This window comes from Scatophagus argus, chromosome 1 (genome assembly GCF_020382885.2).
Source record: "Scatophagus argus isolate fScaArg1 chromosome 1, fScaArg1.pri, whole genome shotgun sequence".
In the NCBI taxonomy this organism is placed as follows: Eukaryota; Metazoa; Chordata; class Actinopteri; family Scatophagidae; genus Scatophagus; species Scatophagus argus.
The window spans coordinates 26,832,841-26,855,377 of NC_058493.1; the positions used below are offsets into that span (position 1 = coordinate 26,832,841).

The 22,537-nt window shown below is 45.2% G+C and overlaps 1 protein-coding gene across 4 annotated transcripts in view; it reads right to left on the reverse strand.

The window, feature by feature from the left end:
• Positions 1 to 22,537, reverse strand: part of mpped2a (metallophosphoesterase domain containing 2a) — a 63,491-nt gene that overhangs the window by 23,348 nt on the left and 17,606 nt on the right. For all 4 annotated transcript variants that reach the window (XM_046395283.1, XM_046395276.1, XM_046395300.1 and 1 more), the window contains 2 exons: positions 18,116 to 18,297; positions 7,584 to 7,809 (listed from right to left, as the gene is read on the reverse strand). In XM_046395283.1, the coding sequence (XP_046251239.1) occupies positions 7,584 to 7,809; positions 18,116 to 18,297 (408 nt within the window). The remainder of the gene's footprint in view (positions 1 to 7,583; positions 7,810 to 18,115; positions 18,298 to 22,537) is intronic.

Consider the following 22,537-nt stretch of genomic DNA (forward strand, 5'->3'; position numbering starts at 1 on the left):
CAACCCCCTTCATGTACCAGTAAGATCTGGACAGCTTTGGTCTTTAAAAACTAGATCTGAACCATCCACACACAACCTAAACGTATGAGTAGACCTATCACCTGTCTACCTGTCTGCCTGCCTGCCTGTCTGCCTGTGGTAACTGCAGATGAATAAAAACTCAGTGAGCTATCTGTTAAGAGGAAATACAGACTGGAAGGACACAACACACTGTCAGATCAAAAGTCCAAATAAGTTAATCCATTCTAAAAAGTTTTGGGTCGTTTCTCTGAGGTTCCTCGTTATTCTGTTTCCGTCAAATTTATTCTGCAGGTTTGTTGTGTTGCTTCTAATGAGGACACGACTTGTTGTCAGATGAGAGATCAGACAGTTTATACATCAAATGCAAAGATCTTATTAGATTCAATTAAAAGAATATTGCGGCCAGTCGCTCTCAGCCTGTCTTTTCAAACTGCACCCACCCAGAAGCAGAGAAAACCTGTATGTGTCTGTGTGTGTGTGTGTGTGTGTGTGTGTGTGTGTGTGTGTGTGTGTGTGTGTGTGTGTTCAGGGTCATGGGTGGTCTGTATTTTACAGCATCAGGATGTTCATAAAACAAAAGGCCATTTCCTGAGAGGCAGCGTATGAGAGAAAAGAGAGAGACTGAGGGAGGTGACAGGTTTTTTAACGACATACGCCACATGCTCAAAAGTATGTGGACACTTCAACATGATACCCAGCAGCGTCTCTACTTCCTGAGAAGGCTGAGAGCAGTCAGTGTTGCAGACGACACCCCTCGTCCCTCACACACACTCTGCACCCTCTTGCCGTCTGGTAGGAGGCATGGGGGGCATTCGGTCCTCCACTACCAGACTCTGAAATAGTTTCTTTCCCCAAGCTGTCAGACTCCTAAACTCCCAGGGACGGGACACACACAAACACACACACCCCACACCCGAAACTCGGCACCACACACACTTTGTCTTTGTCTGTCCTCTTTGTGTTTAACTGTGTATGTAATTTTGCACATTTCTATTTTTCATTTTACTTATGTGTAGTCTTCAGTGCAGGACGATGTAGGATCCTGGAGGAACTCTGTTTCATTGCTCCATGTTCTGTAATGACAAAGCTTCTTGAATCCTTGATACTCAAGTGATGAGCGAACATGTCATTCCCAAACCACCAGCATTAATCTGCTGCTCTAAGAGCCTCCAGTCTTGTGGTTTCTGGCTTTCCACCACATGCAGAACCTGCTGCAGGTGATTTGCTCCCATCATTTGCGGAGGTCCAACACTGACGGTAGGCGATCAGTTCTTTCTCTTTTCAGAGAAAAGAGTGCTGGACGGGGTTTAGGTTTTTGGGAAGCCCCCTTTACTTTATGGACTTTGTGCACAGTGATGTTATGTTGAAATACTCCAGTATTAAGAGCTTTCTTTTAATTTTTTTTTTGGCTGGAACTTAACCCCAGACCCCCGGACACCCTGTCCACATACTTTTGTCCACATACTCATCAGAGTAGACAGACAGGAGGGATTAAAAAAAGGGAGTCCAGAGGAAAACAAACCTCTCTGATCTTTGCCCTCCTCATAATGAAAACAACCAAAGCTAAACATGCTGATACTCAAACATCACTGCTGTGTATCCCTCTCTCTCTCTCTCTCTCTCTCTCTCTCTCTCACACACACACACACACACACACCCAAGTATGCACACATAGCTGACCTTTACAGTGAAAAATGAATACATGAATAAAACTAAAATCTGCAAATGACAAATCTGCATTTGGCCCTCCAGGTTTCCCCTGAGGTGAGCTTCAGAGAGTCAAATGAGGGCAGTCGGATTTAATCTGCCGCCTCTGGGATGCAGACACACACGCACGCACGCACATGCATGCGCACACACACACACACACACACAAATACATCCACAAGCCAGCAGACTGAGTTGCTATCGAATAAACCAACCAAACATTGATTTCCATTTCATTTGTTAAGAAGAAAAAACGAAAGCAAGTACTGCAAATAAAAAGAGGAGAGGGAAGAAAATCAGAGGACAGGAGAGGCAGGGAGAACAACAAAAAAAGAGGGATATGAGATGGAAGGAAGGAAGAGAAATGAGGAGAAATGAGGAGACAAAAGAGGACAAGAGAGGAGAAAGAAAAAAGCTACGGTGTCAACGGGACAGGAGGAGAAGAAAAGAGAGGAGGAGGGGAAAATTATGACAGAAGAGGAAGCTGGAAGAAGGGAGGAGAGGGGAGGAGAGTCTCCAGTGGATGAAGCAGAGGGGAGGAGAGTCTCCAGTGGATGAAGCAGAGGGGAGGAGAGGATCAGGAAGGTGGCAGAGGGGGGAGCAGCAACAGTTTGACCTTCGACCGGGGAGTTAAGTTGTGGTCAAGTCCAGAATCGCAAAACAGTTAATCCCTACAGAGGGAGAGGGAGTGAAGGGGAAAGAGGGGGAGACCCGCCTTTGTCTCTCCGCTCCCTTCTGCTCGTACTTCTCTGGTCTGAATCAGTCAGCAGAGCTTATCAGAGGGGGTAAAACCAGCAGGATTCCTCACATATCTGCGACCGGCCTGCCGTCGCTCCTGCGTGTGCAGCAGCTTAATGATAATTTCCAGGGCTTCTTTAAACTGTTTCATACCCGAGTCTATAAAACAATAACATCGCCAGGTTCACAGAGCTCAAAATGATGTCCTCAGGTCAGCGGATTTAGTCTCATTACAGAGTTTACAGTGAGAGGAAACAACAGCAGCACACAGTCACACTGGAGAAGCTGGGAAAAATCAAACAGACGGAGCAGAAAAACAGTTCTGAGTCCATTTCTGAATGAACTGCATCAACTCATTGTCCCGTTAGCAGCTGGGCTAACGAGTTTTATTTCTTCCTTTGTTGAACCTGCTATATTTGAGTTTCTAGACACACATTATCTGTCTGAAGGCTGCGGTCTACATCATCTAATAGTTTATTTTGTCTCATCTGTTTGAGATGGAAATATTTCACAATTTTAGTTGACAAAAGACTCCGTCATTGTTTACAGTCTTGCAGCTGCAATCATCTAACATTTCAGCATGGATCTGAACTGTTTTTAAGTCAGACTACTGAGCTGCACTTTTACAAAGAGGGCAAAACACAGAAATTCATATCCTGCAGTACATTAAAGACTGAAGATTATAAAAGGATGAATAAACACATTAAAATGGGAGAAAAGGAGTCAGAGCAGAAAGAGTTAACAACGTGAACGAAATCCAACGCTGTCATGCTCCAGAAGACCTTCAGCCCCTTTTGACGAGGTTTGACTGACAAGGCGCAGAAGCCTGCACGTCTTTCCACTGAGTGTGAGTGTGAGTGTGTGTGTGTGTGTGTGTGTGTGTGTGTGTGTGTGTGTGTGTGTGTGTGTGTGTGAGAGAGGCAGGAGGAGGCTCAGGTATTCGGTCTGTTAAGCATCTGTCATTAAACAGTGTGTGTTGTGTGTCTTTCATGGTACACTGCGTCGACTCCGAGTCTGAGCTGAGTTTTGCTCAGCACGTGTAGTAACGCAGCATCCGGAGCGACGTGAGGTATTAAAAACGTTTGGTAAAAATAAAAGGTGGCAGGAAAATGGGTTTTAAAAGAGGATGAAAAATCTCTAATGTCCTTCGGGTCATAAAATCATCCAGAGACAAAAACTGCAGAGCTGAAAATGATTAGTCGATTGATGAAATGCAGTAAGCAACACAGTCTGATTATTGATAAATCATTTATGAGATTTTTCAAGCGACAAAGTTGTTTCAGCTTCTCAAATGAGAGGATCTGCTGCTTCTCTGTATTTTACAAAGCGGGAGCAACAAGAAGACGTCACCTTACAAAGAGTTTGATTTCAACAACGATTAATCCAACAGAATAAAAAGCAGCCTAATCAATAGCAAAAAGAAGCTTCTTTGAGATAACTTGCTTTTCAGACACGCACACATTTAAGTAGCTAAAAAGCCTTGTGCGTGTGTGCGCACGTGCGAGAGCTCGGCCTTGTTCAAATCCACGTCGCTCCCAGCAGAGTCGAGTTCAGAGTAGGCTTTACATCCTCAGTTTCTGAAGATGAAAAAGATGAAACTATCGGCGTGGGAAAGAGCAGATCTTCACTGATACGGCGTGAGAGCGTGTTCCGTTTGCGTGTGCTCGCAGACATGGATGAATGCTTTCAACATGTTGCACTGACTGAACTCTTGCTCCTCCACCACATATCCAAATCTTAATGCTGTAAACGGTCGCATGCTGAACTGACAACCTGCTGCAGCTAATTATAACATGGACTGTGTTTAAAAAGCGTTGCGGCAGAGAGACATTTCACTGATGGACTGATTTTAAAACAATAATGGCAGCGGTGGGAGCAGTTTCCGATCAGTAGGTCAGAGCTGAATGTTTCCTTTCATCCTGTACAGAAGAAAACCTGAAGTGTCGTTATGTGTAATTACTGCGTATGAACTGCTGCTGCTCTGCACTTTCCAAGAGAAAACTTCAGAGTCCTGCATGCTCTTGCAGTAGAAATCAGTTTAACGGATCCGGTGGCTAATGTAAGCAGAGGAGCACACTCAGCTGAGTGCAGATCTCTGTCAGGCTTACGCTCGAGATAGCATCAAAGCGGGGATTTATTCATACTGCATCAAGACTAACTTCAGTGGATCACAACATGGCTGCTAAGGAATCAATTTGCAGATGTTCCCCTTTGAGATGAGATCAAAAATTTCTGGTTCTGGTTTTAAACCACAACAAAGGCCAAAATGTGGCTGATGATCCTGAGGTCTTGTGGTAACACAAAGCCTGCTCTTTATGACAGACTCACAAACAATCTTACCGATATTTATTTACTCTCAACGTAATGAGATTAGGGGTATGTGCTGTCACAAAAGGTACTGAAGAAGTACACTTCACTGGGACGTGTACACATTCGATGACACTATTTCTAATATACCCTGAGCATGTTTTTTGGCAGCCAAACTGATTCACTGGCCAGGCTCTGATCACCATTTAACCTGCAAACAGATAACGAGCCCATAACACACGAAGCATCTCTGCAGCTGGAAATGGCCCACAGCACATCAGGCTGTAAGTCATTTTATACTCAGAAAAGGGAAGCTAATTGACCTTTAGAATTCGCTAAGTTCTTCCACAATGTGGTTGATATTACTTACATTCAAGGACAGATATTAATACGTGTCGTCCACTGAAAGCAGATGTGTGAAGACTGAACTGGCCGCCTGTTCACATGTTCTCTCACTGCATTTTAAAACAGCAGCAGCCAAACACTACAGCAGCGTTTATCAGGTGGCAGTTACACGCTACATTTCCTGAGTGATGCCGTCGCGTCCCGGCCTGCAGCAGCAAAACCGCTGAGGACTCGGAGCAGCCCGGCCACCCAGGCGGCGAGCTGGTGAGCTGTTGATGAAGTGAGGGGTCACTGCAGGGCTAAGTGAGACCTCACACTGGACAAGCAGGCCAGACCTCAGGCCATGGTGGCATATGGGTGTGAAGGAGGTGAGGAAGCCGAGGAGGGGAGGGGACGAGTGGGGCCGCCAAGCTGTCCACTCCACTCTCATGAGACCCCCCAGCTGTCACAACAGACACTTACCAGCCCTCACACTAAACACCCACCAGGGAGTGGGGGTGGGGGAGTGGGGGGGGGCATCCTTCCTCTTTCACACAGAAGGATGGAAAAGAGGAAGGATGGAGGGAAGAGAGAGGGTAATCTCTTCTTCCTGCTGCTGTGATGTCTGAGGAATGCTGGGATCTGCCCCCGCCGCTGTCCTTCGCCACTTCTGAAGCCAGGCCGCAAACGTGCTAATTATAGCCGCTAAAGGATGGAGGTGTGACCTAAATAGTTATTTTAAGTGTGGAGCAGGCTTGTGAGAACCACTGAGCACAGAGAGCAGAGGGAGTCGCAGCAGGATGGACAAGTTCCAGCCCCGACCGTCACACAAGAAAACACAGAGCGGCGGCGAAGGCGAGCCGAGGTCAGACTGAACTCTGACAAACAAAGGATCAATAGACACAACCCAGTACTGCCAAAATACCAGCATCGGGTTACTGATAATAAACAATTAGTAAATTAGCAGTATGAGAATTAATTTATAATTTTGGTTTATTTTCTCTGTGTCACATTATTATATTTTTAAATCTTGGTTTTGGTTCCTTTGATCGTAATTGTAATAATTCTTTTGGTCTTAGGTAGTGATAGAAAGACTAATTGAGGCAACATGTGGAATCAGCTAATGCCTGCAATCACAAACAATAACACAGAGTATTGAATAATGCAGCTGAACGGCGTCGCATCAGGCACACTGACACAGCAGTCACTGATAACCCAGTGTTGTTCTCCGTTTCATGAATGAATAAAAACTCCATCAAAGGCAACACGTTCCTGCTGACAATAACATCAATGTTAAATAAATGTCCATTTAAATTCAGCAGCTTGGGGTCTCATTGGTAACTACTGTGCAGTTGCATTTCATCAGATGCACAAGTAAAAACAAACAACCTGATATCGGCAATGTGCCGTGCCCATCGGCTGCTCTGCCCTCTAAATACAAGCACCGACCAATGAAAAACCCACGTCCTCGAGCGCCAGTCTTGAACCATTATTAAAAAAAATAATAATCCATGGATGGAAATAACTGCTCCGGTCCAACATCCTGTAATACGAAGTGCAGCACTCATGATGTTTTATGATGGTGCTGGGTGCAAGCCAGGTTTCATGTGACGCTTAATGCACTTTATGCGAGCTCAGATGATAAAATCGTTAACACGTTCTATATCTTTATCTCATTAGGTTTGTGTATTTTACAACATTTTGCATATCTTGTCTTGAACTCCGGTGTGCGTATCACCTGCCCGCAAGATGAAGCTCCCTTCATCGCCTGAACCAAGAGTGCAGCAACACGATTAAACCAATTCAGCGTGTTATCGGCGTCTTGCTTACAAAACAAACGTTTACTGTTTCAACACAAACAACCTACAGCTTACCCAGGAATTTACTTTAAAATGACACCATGTTGCCATGTTTAACATTACAGCATGATGTTTCTAAATAAATCTGCACGTCAGTCCGGACATCCAGGAGCACAGCAGTGATCGTCATCATCGAGAGTTTCCTTCTATCCCCACACAGACTTTCTCTGCACAAACACTCCCACCCGCCTCTGTTTGTCGAATGCACGCCGCCTACACCAAACACACCCTCCCTCCCCTGCTTTTCTTACCACACCTGAGAGCCTATTGACAGAGTGTCCCGGTAACACGCGTATCACTTAACCCCGTGTCAAAACACAGGTGTAACGTAAGCCCGGGGAGCAGGCGGAGGTCCTGAGCTCATAAAGGAATGTGCGAGCTGGGAATAGCACCCTGCATGCAAGGGAGGCCCCCGACTGAGAGTGTACAGCAGAGTACTGAGTTACTGCAGGGAGGGGAGCTGGAAAACAGCCAGACACCGACAGAGGGGAGGGGGGTGGCACGGCTTCACCTCAGGGATCCACAACACAACACAACGAGACAGGAATGCGACTCAGCGGCTATGAAAGACGGAAAGTGATGAGAGTTTTGGATGCAGGGAAGAAAGAAAACGGTTGGTGGTCTTACCATGGCGTCCCGTATATCCGGAATCCCTTTATGGTGACGTCCGAGTCCTGCAGGTACACACAGTTTGTGAGGAGCGACTGGACATTGTCAAAGTCCTCTGGTTTGAGTTTGGAGACCGAGGGGAATCGGTAGTAATCCTGCTTGACCAGCTCGGCCATAAAGTCCTTATCAAAGGTGAGCTCGTGGTTGCCGGCGATCACCACCTTAAACTCGTACGGGAGGCCACCTGGAAGAGACAAGAACAAGCAGGAAGAGGGCAGTGAGCTGAGGTCCCTTATGCTGAACTCTAATGGAAATACTGAACACTTTAGAGTTATGGTCTGGCTGACCGAGTGGAACAAAGAAACTGCAATCTATAAAACTTTCTCTCATCAGAGGCTGCTCTTTAATCAACGTCAACGAGCAGATTTAGAAAATTAAGAGGCCAAAATTCAAGAGGTTTGATCTATAAGCATCTTAATATCCTGTTTCTGCATAAAGTATTGTGTTTTAACTGTTACGGAGATGTTAATCAGGACCAATCATACCAAGAACAGCTTCTGTTCATTTAGAGATTTCAACCAGACCTTAACCCAGCAGTGATTCAGCATTCCTGCTTCAGGGTGTTTGAGAATTCAAGCCTGAATCTCTAATTCTTCACATTGAACAAATCTTTCAAACACAGCATGTCTGGTCCATACCGTGCAGCTCCTTCAGGGCAGAGCAGTACTTCATAAAATCATAAAGGTGTTGTACTTTGTACAGAAACAGCAGGTTGTCCTTATATGTTGTACACGGAGCAAACACTCCCTCAGCAGCTCCTTGTGCACCTGACCCTGAGCACAGTTCAGGACCGGACAAAAACTCAGGTAAGTGGACGGGAAAAATACCCTCAGTTCAGACAGTCGGAGAGGTTACAACCACAGCTGACGGCTCTGCTTGACCCCAGCAGGCCACCGTCCATCTCCGCAGACGCCGGGCAGCTGGGAAAAGCATGAACCTGAACTAAATCGAGGAGAACATCCATTACAATTCTCATCCCCTCATCTTTCAACTTCTGCGGTGCCCTTTTCGCTCTCCTCTGTCGGGGTGATTTGTCCCAGTTCCCCTTCGCCATCAAGAAACTGACTTACTACTTTATTCCAGCCGATTGAGCACTCCAGCAAAGGGTCTGGCCTTCATCACCCTTCCATTCTCTCTCTATATTTCTTTTTTTCCTCTCTTGGATTCTGTTATTATTTTTTCATGTTTTTTTTCCTGTTGATTTTGTTCCAGTCTTCCTTCCTTTCGGTCGACTTTTTAGCCGACTCTGTGGGTTCTCCACAGGCTAATTTCTGTGCAGAGTTGGCTGAATTATCTGCAGCACCGCTGGCTCCAGGGTAACATCAGCCGCACAAAGCAGGCCATATAATTTCATTATCATTTGATTAATATCATAATTATTTTCTTAATTAATCTATTAATCGTTTGATCTGAGAGATGACAGAAAACACTGATAAACGCCACAATACAACCTGAAGAGCTGTCATCATATTTCTTGCTTTGTCTGAGTAACAGTCCAAAACCCAGACATTTCTGTTGACTATGACATAGCACAAAGAAAAGCATTAAATCCTGGGGGACATTTGGCATTGTTTTGGGGGCAGCCGCAGTCTAGAGGTTGGAGAAGCGGCTTGTGATCGGAGGGTCACCGGTTTGATTCCCCCACCGGACGGGCAGGAAAAATTTGGGTGTGGTGAAGTGATTAACGCGAAAAAATTGCTAGCCGTCTGATGTGCCCTTGAGCAAGGCACTTAACCCCCAATTTTCTCCCCGGGCGCTTGATGCTGCCCACTGCTCCTGTGTGTTTCACTGCATGTAATTTGCTGGGTGTTGCACATGTGTGTGTTCAACTAAAGATGGGTCAAATGCAGGAGACGAATTCAGTGTGTGTATGGAAAAACATATACTGCCAATAAAGTGATTCTTAATTCTAATTCTTAATTTAGGGCTGCAACGATCAGTCGATTTATCAATTAGCTGATCGGAAGAAAATTAATTGTGCTGATTGATTTAGCAAATATACAAGCAAATATATGAAACATCTGCGGGTTCCAGCTTCTTAAAATGTCAGAATTTGCTGCCTGTTGTTTGGCTCAATTAGAGAATCAGAATCAGAATCAGAATCAGAATCAGAAAAGACTTTATTGCCATGTAAGTGAAGAGGTTTCACATTACTAGGAATTTGTCTTGGTGATTGGTGCATACATAGAACATAACAGTAACATATAATTGAAGAATAAAAATAAAAAATAAAGATAAAAATAAAATAGAGTAAGGCAACACAAAATAAAATAAGTGAAATAAATATTTTTCTGGAGGTAGTTCAAAAGTAAGGTGCAGGGTGGAGTATAGTGCAAGTGGGTGAGGTAGACAGTGCAAATGAACAGCAGGTGAACCGTGAAAGAGCAAAATCAAATGCTAAGGTGCAGGGCAGCATGTTAGTCAGTTGTGTTCAACAGTCTAACAGCACAGGGGAAGAAACTGTTCTTGTGGCGTGAGGTTTTGGTCCGAATGGACCGTAACCTCCTGCCTGAAGGGAGTTTTACAAAGAGTCCATGTCCAGGGTGAGAAGGGTCAGCTGTGATCCGACCTGCACGCCTCAGAGTCCTGGAGGTGTACAGGTCTTGGAGAGATGGAAGACTGCAGCCGATCACCTTCTCAGCAGAGCGCACAGCACGCTGCAGTCTGTGCTTGTCCCTGGCAGTGGCCCCAGCATACCACACGGTGATGGAGGAGGTGAGGATGGACTCGATGATGGCCGAGTAGAACTGAACCATCATCTTGGCAGGCACCTTGAGTTTCCTCAGTTGCCGCAGGAAGAACATCCTCTGCTGGGCCCTTTTGATGAGGGAGCTGATGGTCAGCTCCCACTTGAGGTCCCGGGTGATGGTGGTACCCAGGAAGCGGAAGGAGTCCACCGTGGAGATGGGGGTGTCTGTCAGGGTGAGGGGGAGCGATGGAGCTGGCACTTTCCGAAAGTCAATGATCATCTCCACCGTCTTCTGGGCGTTCAACTCCAGGTGGTTGTTACCGCACCAGGACACCAAACGGTCCACCTCCCTCCTGTAGGCGGACTCATCCCCGTCCGAGATGAGACCGATGAGGGTGGTGTCGTCTGCAAACTTAATCAGCTTGACAGACTGGTGGCCGGAGGTGCAGCAGTTGGTGTAGATGGAGAAGAGCAAAGGGGAAAGTACACAGCCCTGGGGGGTACCGGTGCTGATGGTCCGGGTGTCCGAGACATTCTTCCCCAGCCTCACATGCTGTTTCCTGTCTGTCAGGAAGTCAGTGATCCACCGGCAGATGGGGTCAGGCACGTTCAGCAGGGACAGCTTGTCCTGGAGGAGAGCTGGGCGGATCGTGTTGAAGGCAGAGCTGAAGTCCACAAACAAGATCCTAACGTAGGTTCCCGGGGAGTCCAGATGCCGCAGGATGAAGTGTAGTGTCAGGTTGACTGCATCGTCTACAGACCTGTTGGCTCTGTAGGCAAACTGCAGGGGGTCCAGGAGGGGGGTTGTGATGTTCTTGAGGTGGGACAGAACCAGGCGCTCAAATGACTTCATGACTACAGATGTCAGTGCCACAGGTCTGTAGTCATTAAGTCCAGTGATCCTTGACTTCTTGGGGACTGGGACTATGGTGGAGGCTTTGAAGCAGTCTGGCACATGGCATGACTCCAGAGAGGTGTTGAAAATATCTGTGAAAACTGGAGTCAGCTCATCTGCACAGTGTCTCAGGGTGGAGGGGGACACACCGTCTGGTCCAGGAGCCTTGTGAGGGTTCAGTTTCCTGAACAGCTTGTTAACGTCCTCCTCCTGGATAAAGAGGGCTGTGGTGGAGGAGGGGGGGTCCGAGGTGGATACTGGTGGAATGACTTCAGGGGTGTGGGGGGTGTGAATGGTCGTGTTGATGGGGTGAGTGGGGGTGTCAGGGCCGGCAGATAGTCCATCAAAGCGACAGTAGAACTCATTCAGACTGTTGGCTAGTCGCAGGTCGTCAGTAGAGTGGGGGGCTTTGGGCTTGTAGTTGGTAATTTGCCTAAGCCCTTTCCACACAGAGGCCGAGTCGTTAGCTGAGAATTGCTGTTGAATTTTCTCAGAGTACAGTGATTTAGCGCTTCTCACCTCCTTGCTAAACCTGTACTTGGCCTCTTTGTAGCTGTCTCTGTCCCCACTCCTGAAAGCAGACTCTTTCACTAGCCTCAGCTGTCTGAGTTTAGCTGTGAACCAGGGTTTGTCATTGTTATAACTCACCCTGGTGCGTGTTGGCACAATACTGTCCTCACAATACTGGATATATGAGGTTACAGTATCAGTATACTCGTCAAGACTATCTGTAGCAGCCCTAAACACGTCCCAGTCCGTTGAATCCATACAGAAACGAAGCTCCTCCACAGCCTGGGTGGTCCACCTTTTAGATGTGCTCACCACAGGTTTGGCGAGCTTCAGCCTCTGTCTGTATGTGGGGATCAGGTGGATCATGACGTGGTCAGATAGACCAAGAGCGGCGCGGGGCACTGCGCGATATACTCCGCTTATTGTGGTGTAACAGTGATCCAGTGTGTTCTCCTCTCTGGTCGGGCATTTGATCAGCTGGTTGTATTTGGGTAACTCTTGGCTCAGATTTCCTTTATTAAAGTCACCAAGGACAATAATTAAGGAGTCTGGGTATGTTTGCTCCACACACAGTACCTGATCCGCGAGTACGCGCTGAGCTTCGTGCACGTCCGCACTCGGCGGGATGTAAACAGCGGCCAGAATGAATGAAGCAAACTCACGCGGAGAATAAAACGGCTTACAGTGTATGAACAAGTATTCCAGAGCAGGAGAACAGTGCTGGGAGATCACAGTCACATCGGTACACCAGCCGCTGTTGATGTAAAAACAGACACCTCCACCTTTAGTTTTGCCGGAAAGTTCCTTGTGACGATCCGCTCGGAGAAGTTGGAATCCCTCCAGCTGCAGCGCGCAGTCCGGTATCTGTTCACAAAGCCACGTCTCCGTGAAGCACAAAACACAAGATGAAGAAAAGTCCCTGTTATTTCTCATCAGCAGTGCCAGCTCATCCATTTTGTTGCAGAGTGAGCGTGCGTTAGAGAGAAAGATCCCAGGTAACGGTGTGCGCGTTCCGCGTCTGCGGAGGCGCACGAGTGCACCCGATCGCTTTCCTCTGCGTCGGCGCCTCACTTTTTTGACTAAAATGCGGATTAAATCCGCAGCAGATGCTAAAAAAACTGGAGATAAGTCAACGGGTGTGGAGTATCTGATGTTCATGAGCTCTTCTCTGGTGTAAGAGCATGCGGACACACAATAATTACACAAAAACAGACAAGACAGAGCGCACCAAAACACCAGGGCGTCCGTCCTTGGCGCCATCTTGGTTGAATGAATAATTAGAGTCATAAAGTCAAGATTTACATGACTGTATGGGCCCGATACAACGCTGCTCTGCTCATACATTTTGCAGCAGAAACCATCAAAAATCCCCACTTCCAACAGATTACCGAACCCTTAAACGTACCACCATGTGAGGGTGAGTGTGCAGAGCTGTGTATTCTGTATTACTGTTGTATGACTGTTGCAACGATCAATCGATCGGTCGACTAGTCGTTCAAAAGAAAATTAGCTGCTACTTAACTTACTTAACTTTAAACAATTAATCACTTAACTGTGATGGATTTGGCAAACTGATCTATAATTAAAATAACTGTTAGTTGCAGCCCAACTTTGGTAGCTCTAAAAAAAATCTGCATGTCACATTGTTTTCAAGTAACAACGATGTCAATGTGCACTCACTTCTTGCAGCAGAAGCTCGTGAATTCTGCATACATTTTTTTTTTATTTAAATTATTTTTTGAAGTTAAGATTTCCTGCAGAGCGTCTGCAGGAGGTTCAGCAACATTTCAGGTGTCTGACTGAAATAAGCTGAAGTTAACAGAAAAGTTAAAAGCTTCAAATTCCACATTGCACATATCCTTTAGCTTAGTGTTGAAACATAGCTGTCAAAATGATTGACAAACGTTACAGAAAAGAAAGAAGTCGTTCACATACGCTACATGATTATCACACACGTTTCCAAGCGAGATGCCAGCATCCACCTACAACACCGAGTCTGACTGACAAGAACACATTCGGCTCACCAGCACGCTGACTCTCCCATTTTAAGTTTCAGTTCCACATTATTCTGACCAGAGTGTAAATACTGAATATAGTAAATATAAAATATATATTTGCTACATAAAAATGATTTTGACTTCTGACATGCTAAGTGAAAGAAAAGATGTAAAAACGCTGCTCAATTCAGCACTAGAAGTAATAGACAGAATATAAATTCAGTCGAGATGCGCTGGCTCAATGCAGATAAATAAAAAATTCCCCCGCATCCGTCGCAAGTGTGTGTGCGCATGTGTGAGTGTGAGACAGAGTGTGTGTTCTCTAATGCTGAAAATGAAAGAATCATGGTTCCCCTGGTCTATAAGGTTTCATTCCCGCAACTCTAAATTAGCTCTTGTCGCGTCTCAGGATCATAAATTCCAGTCTAACCTTATATGAGAGCACCGTCTCTCGGTCCCCTGCCACTCTAACTGGATCACACAAACACACACACACACACACACACACACACACACATACAGGACCAAAAGCGAATCATCTTCTCCACCACCACCATGCAGTGATAAGGTGGGGGGGCAGGAAACATAATTACGCTCAAACAACTCCATCTCCATTACTCTGCTGGGAATTTCCACTGCTTTTTATTGCCACCGTGATACATCTTACAGAGGGGAGGAGGATACAGTGAGATTTATTTTCTATTCCTCGCCCACAAACAGGGGGTATGAAAGTCAGAAAGAGAATCAAAACAAAATCCCTGTGAAGAACAAGAACGTAGTGTGCAGAGAAATGTTTTGTCATTCCTCTCAAGAAGGCAGACTTACATTTGGGCAAGATTTAAGAAGAGAAAAACATCTGCACACAGAGTTTCATTACAGCACGACAACGAAAAAAATACTCTTTGAAACCAGTATAAAAAGAAATCATATACTACATCCTTTAAAATTAAAAAGGTGAACATCTAAGAAAATTAAATTGCCGTCCCTCTCATCTGCTCTCCCACCTCCTTGAGGGAATACGACTCCAGACGATCAACACGCCTTCCGGATGTCTTTTCAAACGACTTCCCGTCAGCTCCGTGGACGGTTTTAGCACCTTCTGGGTTTCTGCTCTGGTGTTACAATCTTCATCTTTACCATCCTGGTTGTTTGCAGCCGCGGAGGACAGCTGGTTACAGGAATAAAGATCTGACACACCCGCTGTGCTCAGCACCAAACAGAACACAAAGTTTAGAGCCAAACGCTTCCTGCAGCAGTTTGTGGGAAACAAACCAAAGCTAACAGGAACGTGAATGCTGCACCTACGATCGTCAGGTGGCCATTAACATGCTTGCTGGATGTGTAAAACTATTCTCACGTTCAGTCATGTTAAGTCCATAAAATGTCGGAAAATATTTTAACAAAGCCCATGACAAGTCACATTTCATTAAATGTCTTGTTTTGTCCAGGCGGTAGACCACAACTCAAACACACTGAGCAGGTCCTCGAGAGGAAACCGGGTCCCGATTATCAAAATAGTTGCTAATTATTTATCTTCCAAGCAACTAATCAATTAATCATTTCAGCTCTGGTGGAAATAGGCCATCCTTTGTTCATTCATTCGCCACAAACTCTTTACAAGTCGATAATATGTAAATACTGCTGCTTATGCAACTGACGCATCCATTATGATTAAAGACATTTTTCACATCAAATCTCCACAGCTCAGTATCTTGTCTCAAACGTTCAAACTGTTACCTCGACAAAGACATCGGTGTGTATAATTTTGGTCCTGTGCAGAAGCAGGGGTTGTGTGTGCTTTGAGCTAATTTGACAGGACTGTGATATTTGTTTTCATTTCACATGATTTACTCTTTAAACAAACGGAAAACTAAGGAAGAGCCGCAAATGCTGTGTCAAAGCATCTCCGGCGATGTAAAACGGGAAGTGAACAAAACCTTAAGCTGACTTAACTGTTCAACACGTATCATTAGCTCCCGTATGTACACGCATCACACACATCTGAGCTCAGACGCAAACACACACACAAGCTAGCGAGGCCTTATGGGAGCAGCTTAGAGCAGCAGATCAGAGCCGGCGCTCCACCATCAGACAGGCCGGGTCGGGCAAAGCTCGTTCCTCTGCATCGATCTCCAATGATTTCCCTCCACAGGCCCAGCATGAGTCGATGGCCCGGGCAAACTGCTGCCTCCCCCCCGAGTGTGAGAGGAGCAGACGGAGGAGGCCGGGAGGGAGGGGAGGCAGCAGAGGAGCACAAACACTCTGCTCAGTTTGCAGAAGCTTTAAGCCTACAATAACAACCTTATTCCAGTTTAGCCTCTGTTTGGATTTCGTTGATTATATGGTGTTAGTCACCACTTTGCTTTCAGGAGACACTAAATTACAGCATGTCGCTAAGAGGAAAATCCCACATGTTTTCCTGACGATTACACAGGAAGTTTAACATTCAACTGGTGCAAAAGTCAGAAAACAGTCAAAATTTAATGTGAAAGGTTAAAATTTGTCCACAAGTATTGTGTACACGTTAAGAGCCGTTTCAAACCATTAATCTCAATCTTCAACATCTTAGACACAACGGAAAACCGGTGTTGTTAATAATACTAACAGATGCTCGTTCCCCTTTATAAAGCAACACGTGACTACAAAGACGTGTCAGTGTAAATGACGTCAGTATGTAATTTAAATGTGACATGTAGCAGCTGAGATGAAACTTTAATTAATTCTTATAATGAGGACATCGTTCTCGTTTCTGCTCCTGAGCTTCATGCAAGCCAATTCAATTTTTCAATTCATTTATTTATATCGCGCCAAATCACAAACAAAAGTTGTCTCATGACCCTTTCCATTTAGAGCAGGTTCAGACCAAACTCTTTCAAGTCACTGTGGAAAAAGCCACCGTTTGTCTACCCAGTCAGGAACCGCAACCAATTTAATACCGATTCTTGATATCCAACCCTAATCCTCACATCCTAACAAATGTTTACTGGAAGACGGATTGTACAAGCCTCTGCAGAAAAATCCAGCGACTATCAGGACACAATGCATTTCCCAAAGAATATTTCAGTTGGTTCATAAATGAAAACCACTGATGATGATGGCAGAAATTATGAAGCTTCGCGTCTTGCAAAATGAAAAAGAGCAGGATAAAAAGAAAAGTTTGGTCAGTTTTACGACTTTTTGGGTGAGATTACAGCTTTAATCTCAACATTATGACTTTTTGCCTTGAGATCACCTGACCTGAAATGTTTTAGCTGTCATTATCTACCAACCTGTTAGCATACCTGTTACCAACTGCACTGAGCCAATCTCCACTTTGCTCTGCATCGATTCACCAATACGAACCATATTGCCATTTTCACCCCAGCTTAACTAAGCACAGACACACTCGAACACACATTTGACGCAGTCGTCCGTGTTGATGGATGGAGGAGTTTGATAGAAAAGCTGAGCAGTGAGTCCTCCTGGTGGTGCCAGGTGCTGCACTGGCGGTGACACAGCAGAAAAACAGAGGGGGGAAGAAATGGGACATGCCTGCATGTGCATGTGTGTGTGTGTGTGTGTGTGTTTTCAACCTTTGTGTGATGTTTCAGGAGAATTAGGGCACAGCACCTGGCAGTGCTTTAAAGAGTCAGCCTGGCAGAGTGGGTTCACCAACAACAAATTGCAGTCACAATTACTCAGAAAACTGAAACTCCAGCTTTAAAAGTGAGTTTAAAACTATGAAAAGACAATACTGAGTGTGCAATTGATCCAACGCAAGCCTGTGTCTTAAAACACAGCAGTCAAGAGTTCAAATCTTAATCCTGCAAGGGCATTAAACTTTACTTTCTCTGTTCTTTTAAGACATTGTGCTCCTCCCAGAGTTAAACTTCAGGAGGCTGTTGTGTCTCTCCTGTCGAGACCTGATCAACAGGCAAACACAAACGAGTGAGACGCAGACAAAAGAATTCAAAAGTCCTCAAACGCCACAGGCCAGTGTTGTGGGTGGCACTTATTGATTTATGCACATGGTGAGAGGGAATGTCAGACAGCATGCGTGTTTCTGTGTGTGTGAAACATGACTACATGAGATGGACCAAAAAAAAAAGCATGACAGCTCTCGTCTGGAAGGTCTACAGATGAAACAGTAGGACACACACACACTCACACACACGCAGCCCAGCGCTCACACCCACAGCTTGGGGCCAGAGAAAGAGGTCAAAGGTTAACTGAGCCAGGGTGTAAGGTCAGACGGATTAAACTGGACACTTAAGCACAGAAGCTGTGGGGTCAACCGGGGAGGGACGGGGGTTTGCTGTGTGGTCCAGTTATGGCTCTCATCAGACGCTGCGCCTTTGCGTGAGTGTGAAAACAGCGCGTGCCTCCAGCGGCTAAGCGTGTGCCCTGAACAGCTCAGTACCTAGCCAGTCGTTGAACTTCTTAACCTCGGAGGGCAGGCCCAGCTCGGTGAAGTCACCCATGTGCAGCAGCACGTCGCCGTAGGGCATCTGGATGCCGTCTGTACGCGAGTGTGTGTCTGACACACACACAAACCTGGTGTGTCCTGCTGGCTTGGGAGTGTCATAAGGAATGGGGTCCACCCTGAAGAGACAGAGACAAAGAGAGACGGGGCTGCTGAGATCAGGGCAGGACAGTGATGCACAGTAAGCAAAGTATTTCATAATTCATCAGTGGTGGCTTCTCATTTCTGCTATACTGATTTTGAGTCTGGATGGGGAACTCGGTTGCACGATGTCCCCCATCACGCAGTCTGCTGTTGTTTGTTTCACTTTGCTGCATCTTAACATAAACTGAAAAGAAAAAGTAAACAAAATGATCTGTCAGTAAATCATGCATCAGTGGGTTGAGATTTCTAATATCAGAGTTTGTTTCACTGAACTCGGTTCAGTTTGCTGCCCAGCTGATAGTGTGTGTGTGTGTGTGTGTGTTGATGTCGCTCCTCTTCTTTGTTTTCCTCCCTCGAAGAAAGACGTGTGCTACCCTTCAGTCTTTGTACAGTATTAACATCAGCTTCGACATGCAGAGATAATCAGCGACTCACACGTGTTTTATTGTGTTGAACGAAGAGTTTTGGTATCAGTGATACGTTTTGTTATGCTCTTATCTGTCAATCACCTGAGCCAACAACACGCGTCTCCTGTGACTGAAAACACTCCTTATATGTGGTCTTGCCGAGGAGCAGGAACTGCAGGCGTTTAGCCTCAACATGTTACTGTTCGTAAGCAACGTCTTCAACACCACACTGCACAGCTGCACAGTGCTGATATGTTACCATTATGACAATGTCATCAGTGTGTTCGGGTCCATGAAATCAATAATAAAAACTTCCACTCATTCATGAGATGCAAGTCCTTGCTTTAGTCATTTCACAATTGTGAACATTATTCTCTGAAATTCAATAAACGTGCCTTTTTTTCCCCTCTTTGTTTTTTTTTTAAAAAAAAGAAAATGTGCACTCGATCCACAAGCATATTTTTAGGAAATATATGCTAATTTCATACCAGATAACAGAAGGAGCACAGCTGAAAAGACTGAAACCTTAAAAAGATCATTTGTTGTGCAAAATAAATTACATGGTCCACAGAATAATGCATGCAGCCGAGCAAAACGCATCAGAAAGAGAAGAGGAGACATTACAACGGTGAAAGATGTGTAGTTTGGGCTGGAAAACAACCAGCGCTCGGGTTGATTTGTGCACACAAGGAGGGCAATGGCTGTTTTTGTGGCATCAGTTTGGCTAAAGAGACGGTGAATTAAAGCATGCTGGGTGCTTTCTCTCCATTATCTAAAAGGAAAAAACACTTAGACCCAAGTCTGGCTGGGAGAAGCCTTTTCTTCTGCCTTTCTGTCCGATGTAAGCACGTCTGTTAAAAAGGAAGAAAAACCTGTACTTTTTTTTCTGCACTGAAAGCAAAGAGGGAAAAAAATCATCTTGTCTGTAATTGAAGTCTACAATGTGCAATCTTCCAGCACTCTGCCACTCGACCATTATTTCATTAGAAGGGATGTCACTCTGTCGACAACATCAGACACATAATCAACGCTGCAATCTCCAACCTGACAAGCACACACACACACACACACACACACACACACACAGTTAACTTGCATGTGTGCAAAAACATGGCATAAAACCAGCCAGAGAAAAAGATGAAATCAAAGTGTTTCAGACTGCGGAAGATGCCATTAACAAAGGTGAAGAAAACACACACCTCAGCACAAAAGAAAATCTTATTGTGGGGAGGGACAACATTACATTTGTGGAGTTCTCATTTGAGGAGGTTTTATGTTGTCATTTCCAGTGCATGTTGAGCAGAATATTAGACATGGAAAAGCTTCGCAAACAGCCTGCAAGCTGTTTTGTTTTAGAGTTGAACAGTCATCTGTGAGGTCTTGTTAGTGGTGGGACGACGGTGGACCAGCTGGTCACCATCTGTAGTGTGTAGTCACTGTATGCAGTCTGTAGCGCTGCCACCATCTGCAGTCACTGTATGTGGTCAGAAGTCTGCAGCAGCAGTGGGCGACGCGGACAAAATCTTCAATCAAGATAAACGCATGGACGGAAGCAACAAAATATTCTATTCATGTTATGCTGTGTATTCTGAGAGCCTCGTGTTCAGAGACCTTTATTTTGAAATTGACGAGGTGTGATTGTTTTTGCTTCAAGATTGCTTCTGTGATGACTTTCCAGAGCAGTAAAATTCTGAACTTCTGCACAGCGTCAAACTGCTGGATCTGTAACTCAAACTGGAGCTCTTACGTGCCCCCAACAGGGCAGCCCCTTGCATTTCTGTTAAGACCCAGAATTTTCCATTTAGAAAAGAACGAAGTGAAGTGAAATTCTGTCTGGGTTCTAATCTAATCATTTGTGATTGTGAAAGCTTTTCTGATCGGTGAATTTAAAGACCACAGATTTGTTTTTAATGAACTCTGGCCAACAAACAGCCGCCAGTCAGTCAGACAGAGACTACTGGACAGACCCTGTAAACTCTTTGTGGTTGCAGCCTTCAGTCTTCAGTTCATTGCTTTAAAAAACTACTACTCTACTCAGTCTACTCTGTTGCCTGTTAATTCTCGTCTGTAGCCACCGTCAGTCGGTCAGTAGTTTGTACTTGGTAGTCAGTGCTCCAGTCCCGTCTTTAAAGCTCTTTCACAGATCTCAGCTTCGCTCTGAGATGCTGCAACAGAACGTGCAGGCCTGGACTCCACATTAAACACACTGGACAACATGGAAAACTAGTTACAGACATAATGTTATTTACTATTGACTGTGTGCAGTAAATAATTTTCTGTGCTCTAACACACACACACACACACACATTAACTTAAGCCAGCATAGCTGCACATACATTGCAGTGGAGCTGGAGATTAGATTTGGTGCTCTGTGGTGCCTGGACGTCATGCAGCTTTACAGGATTCGACAGTTCTCGTCATGGAGGAAGGACGAACGCAGAACCACATGGGATGACAAAACACCCAGCAAACACACACACACACACACACACACACACACACTTATATATAAGAACACACACAAGCATGCATATTAAAACAAAGCCAGGAGAAAAAACAACCTCCACCCCCTCCCCTTTCCTTTGAGATTTAATCCACCCTGAGAATGTAAGTAAATACCAGCAGCCCCTATCAATTAGAGCAGGCCCGGGCCAAGAAACCTTCATGATAATGCTGCATAGGTCTCTGACACACACACAAACACAAAGAGAGAGGGCCCCCGTCTTTCCTGTTAACATATGACTGTATAACAATCCAGAGGTTCGTTAGTAATGTATACAGGAGTGCAGGAGTTCAGCAGTGCAGCGCAGAGCCTCTGATCTATTGTAAACGGAGACGGCGAAAATGAAAAAGTCTTCTTGCACTCCGGCAGAAGGTAAAAGAATATTCTCCAGTGACGGACCGAGCCGCGTTAGCATGAAGGTTGGTGTTAACATGTCTGAGCTCCGGCGTGACATCAGAGGGAAGACTGCGGAGGGAAAAGGAGCGGGGGGAGAGCAGAAATGCTAATGCGCTCGAGGAGGGCAAGAGCACACTTTCAAATCCGCCATGACATTGGAGCTGACACAAAACCGAGGTCTGTGGCTGCAGAAATATCTGCTGCATGAAGGAACGTCTGTGATCCCTCGCAAACCTCACTGCGTTAACTTCTCCTCACCTACGGCTGTAGAAATCACAGCAAAACGTTGGCTTTAAGATCAAAACTGTGATTGTTTGTCGCATTTGTAGGATTATGTTACTGCACTTCTGCCACCTTCATATTCATTTTCACTTTGATCACAAAGTGCAGTATTTCTTGGAGCTAAAACAGGAATTCACAGATGACAAAAGATGCTCCACATTTGAGAACTAAAACCTCTCTGAAAACGGAGGCAATTTCTCCTTTTCACTTTTCCTTGTTCTGCTCTCCAGGTTTCTGTGCTGCTTTAACATCTGAGGTGGTCATTTATTCGCACCACATAAAGTCTCAGATTCAAATGTTTCTGTGCAAATTCAAAAAGGGCTTTCATGTGAATTTGGAAACTCCCCCCTCAACAAAACACTTCAATATCGTTTTATGGTCTGATTATTAACATTACAGCCCGCAGTAATATAAAAAGCCCTGCAGCCTCCATAAATCACATAAATAGCACATTTCTAACACCAGCACTAAAATGAGTCTGACAAGCTTGAGGTGCTTTGACCTAAGAAGCAGATCAGAAAAGTTAAATGCAAAATACAACTAAATCCTGCAATTGGATTGGCACACACACACACACACACACACACACTGCTTACATGTGACACACAGAAGAAAAGAAGAGTGAGA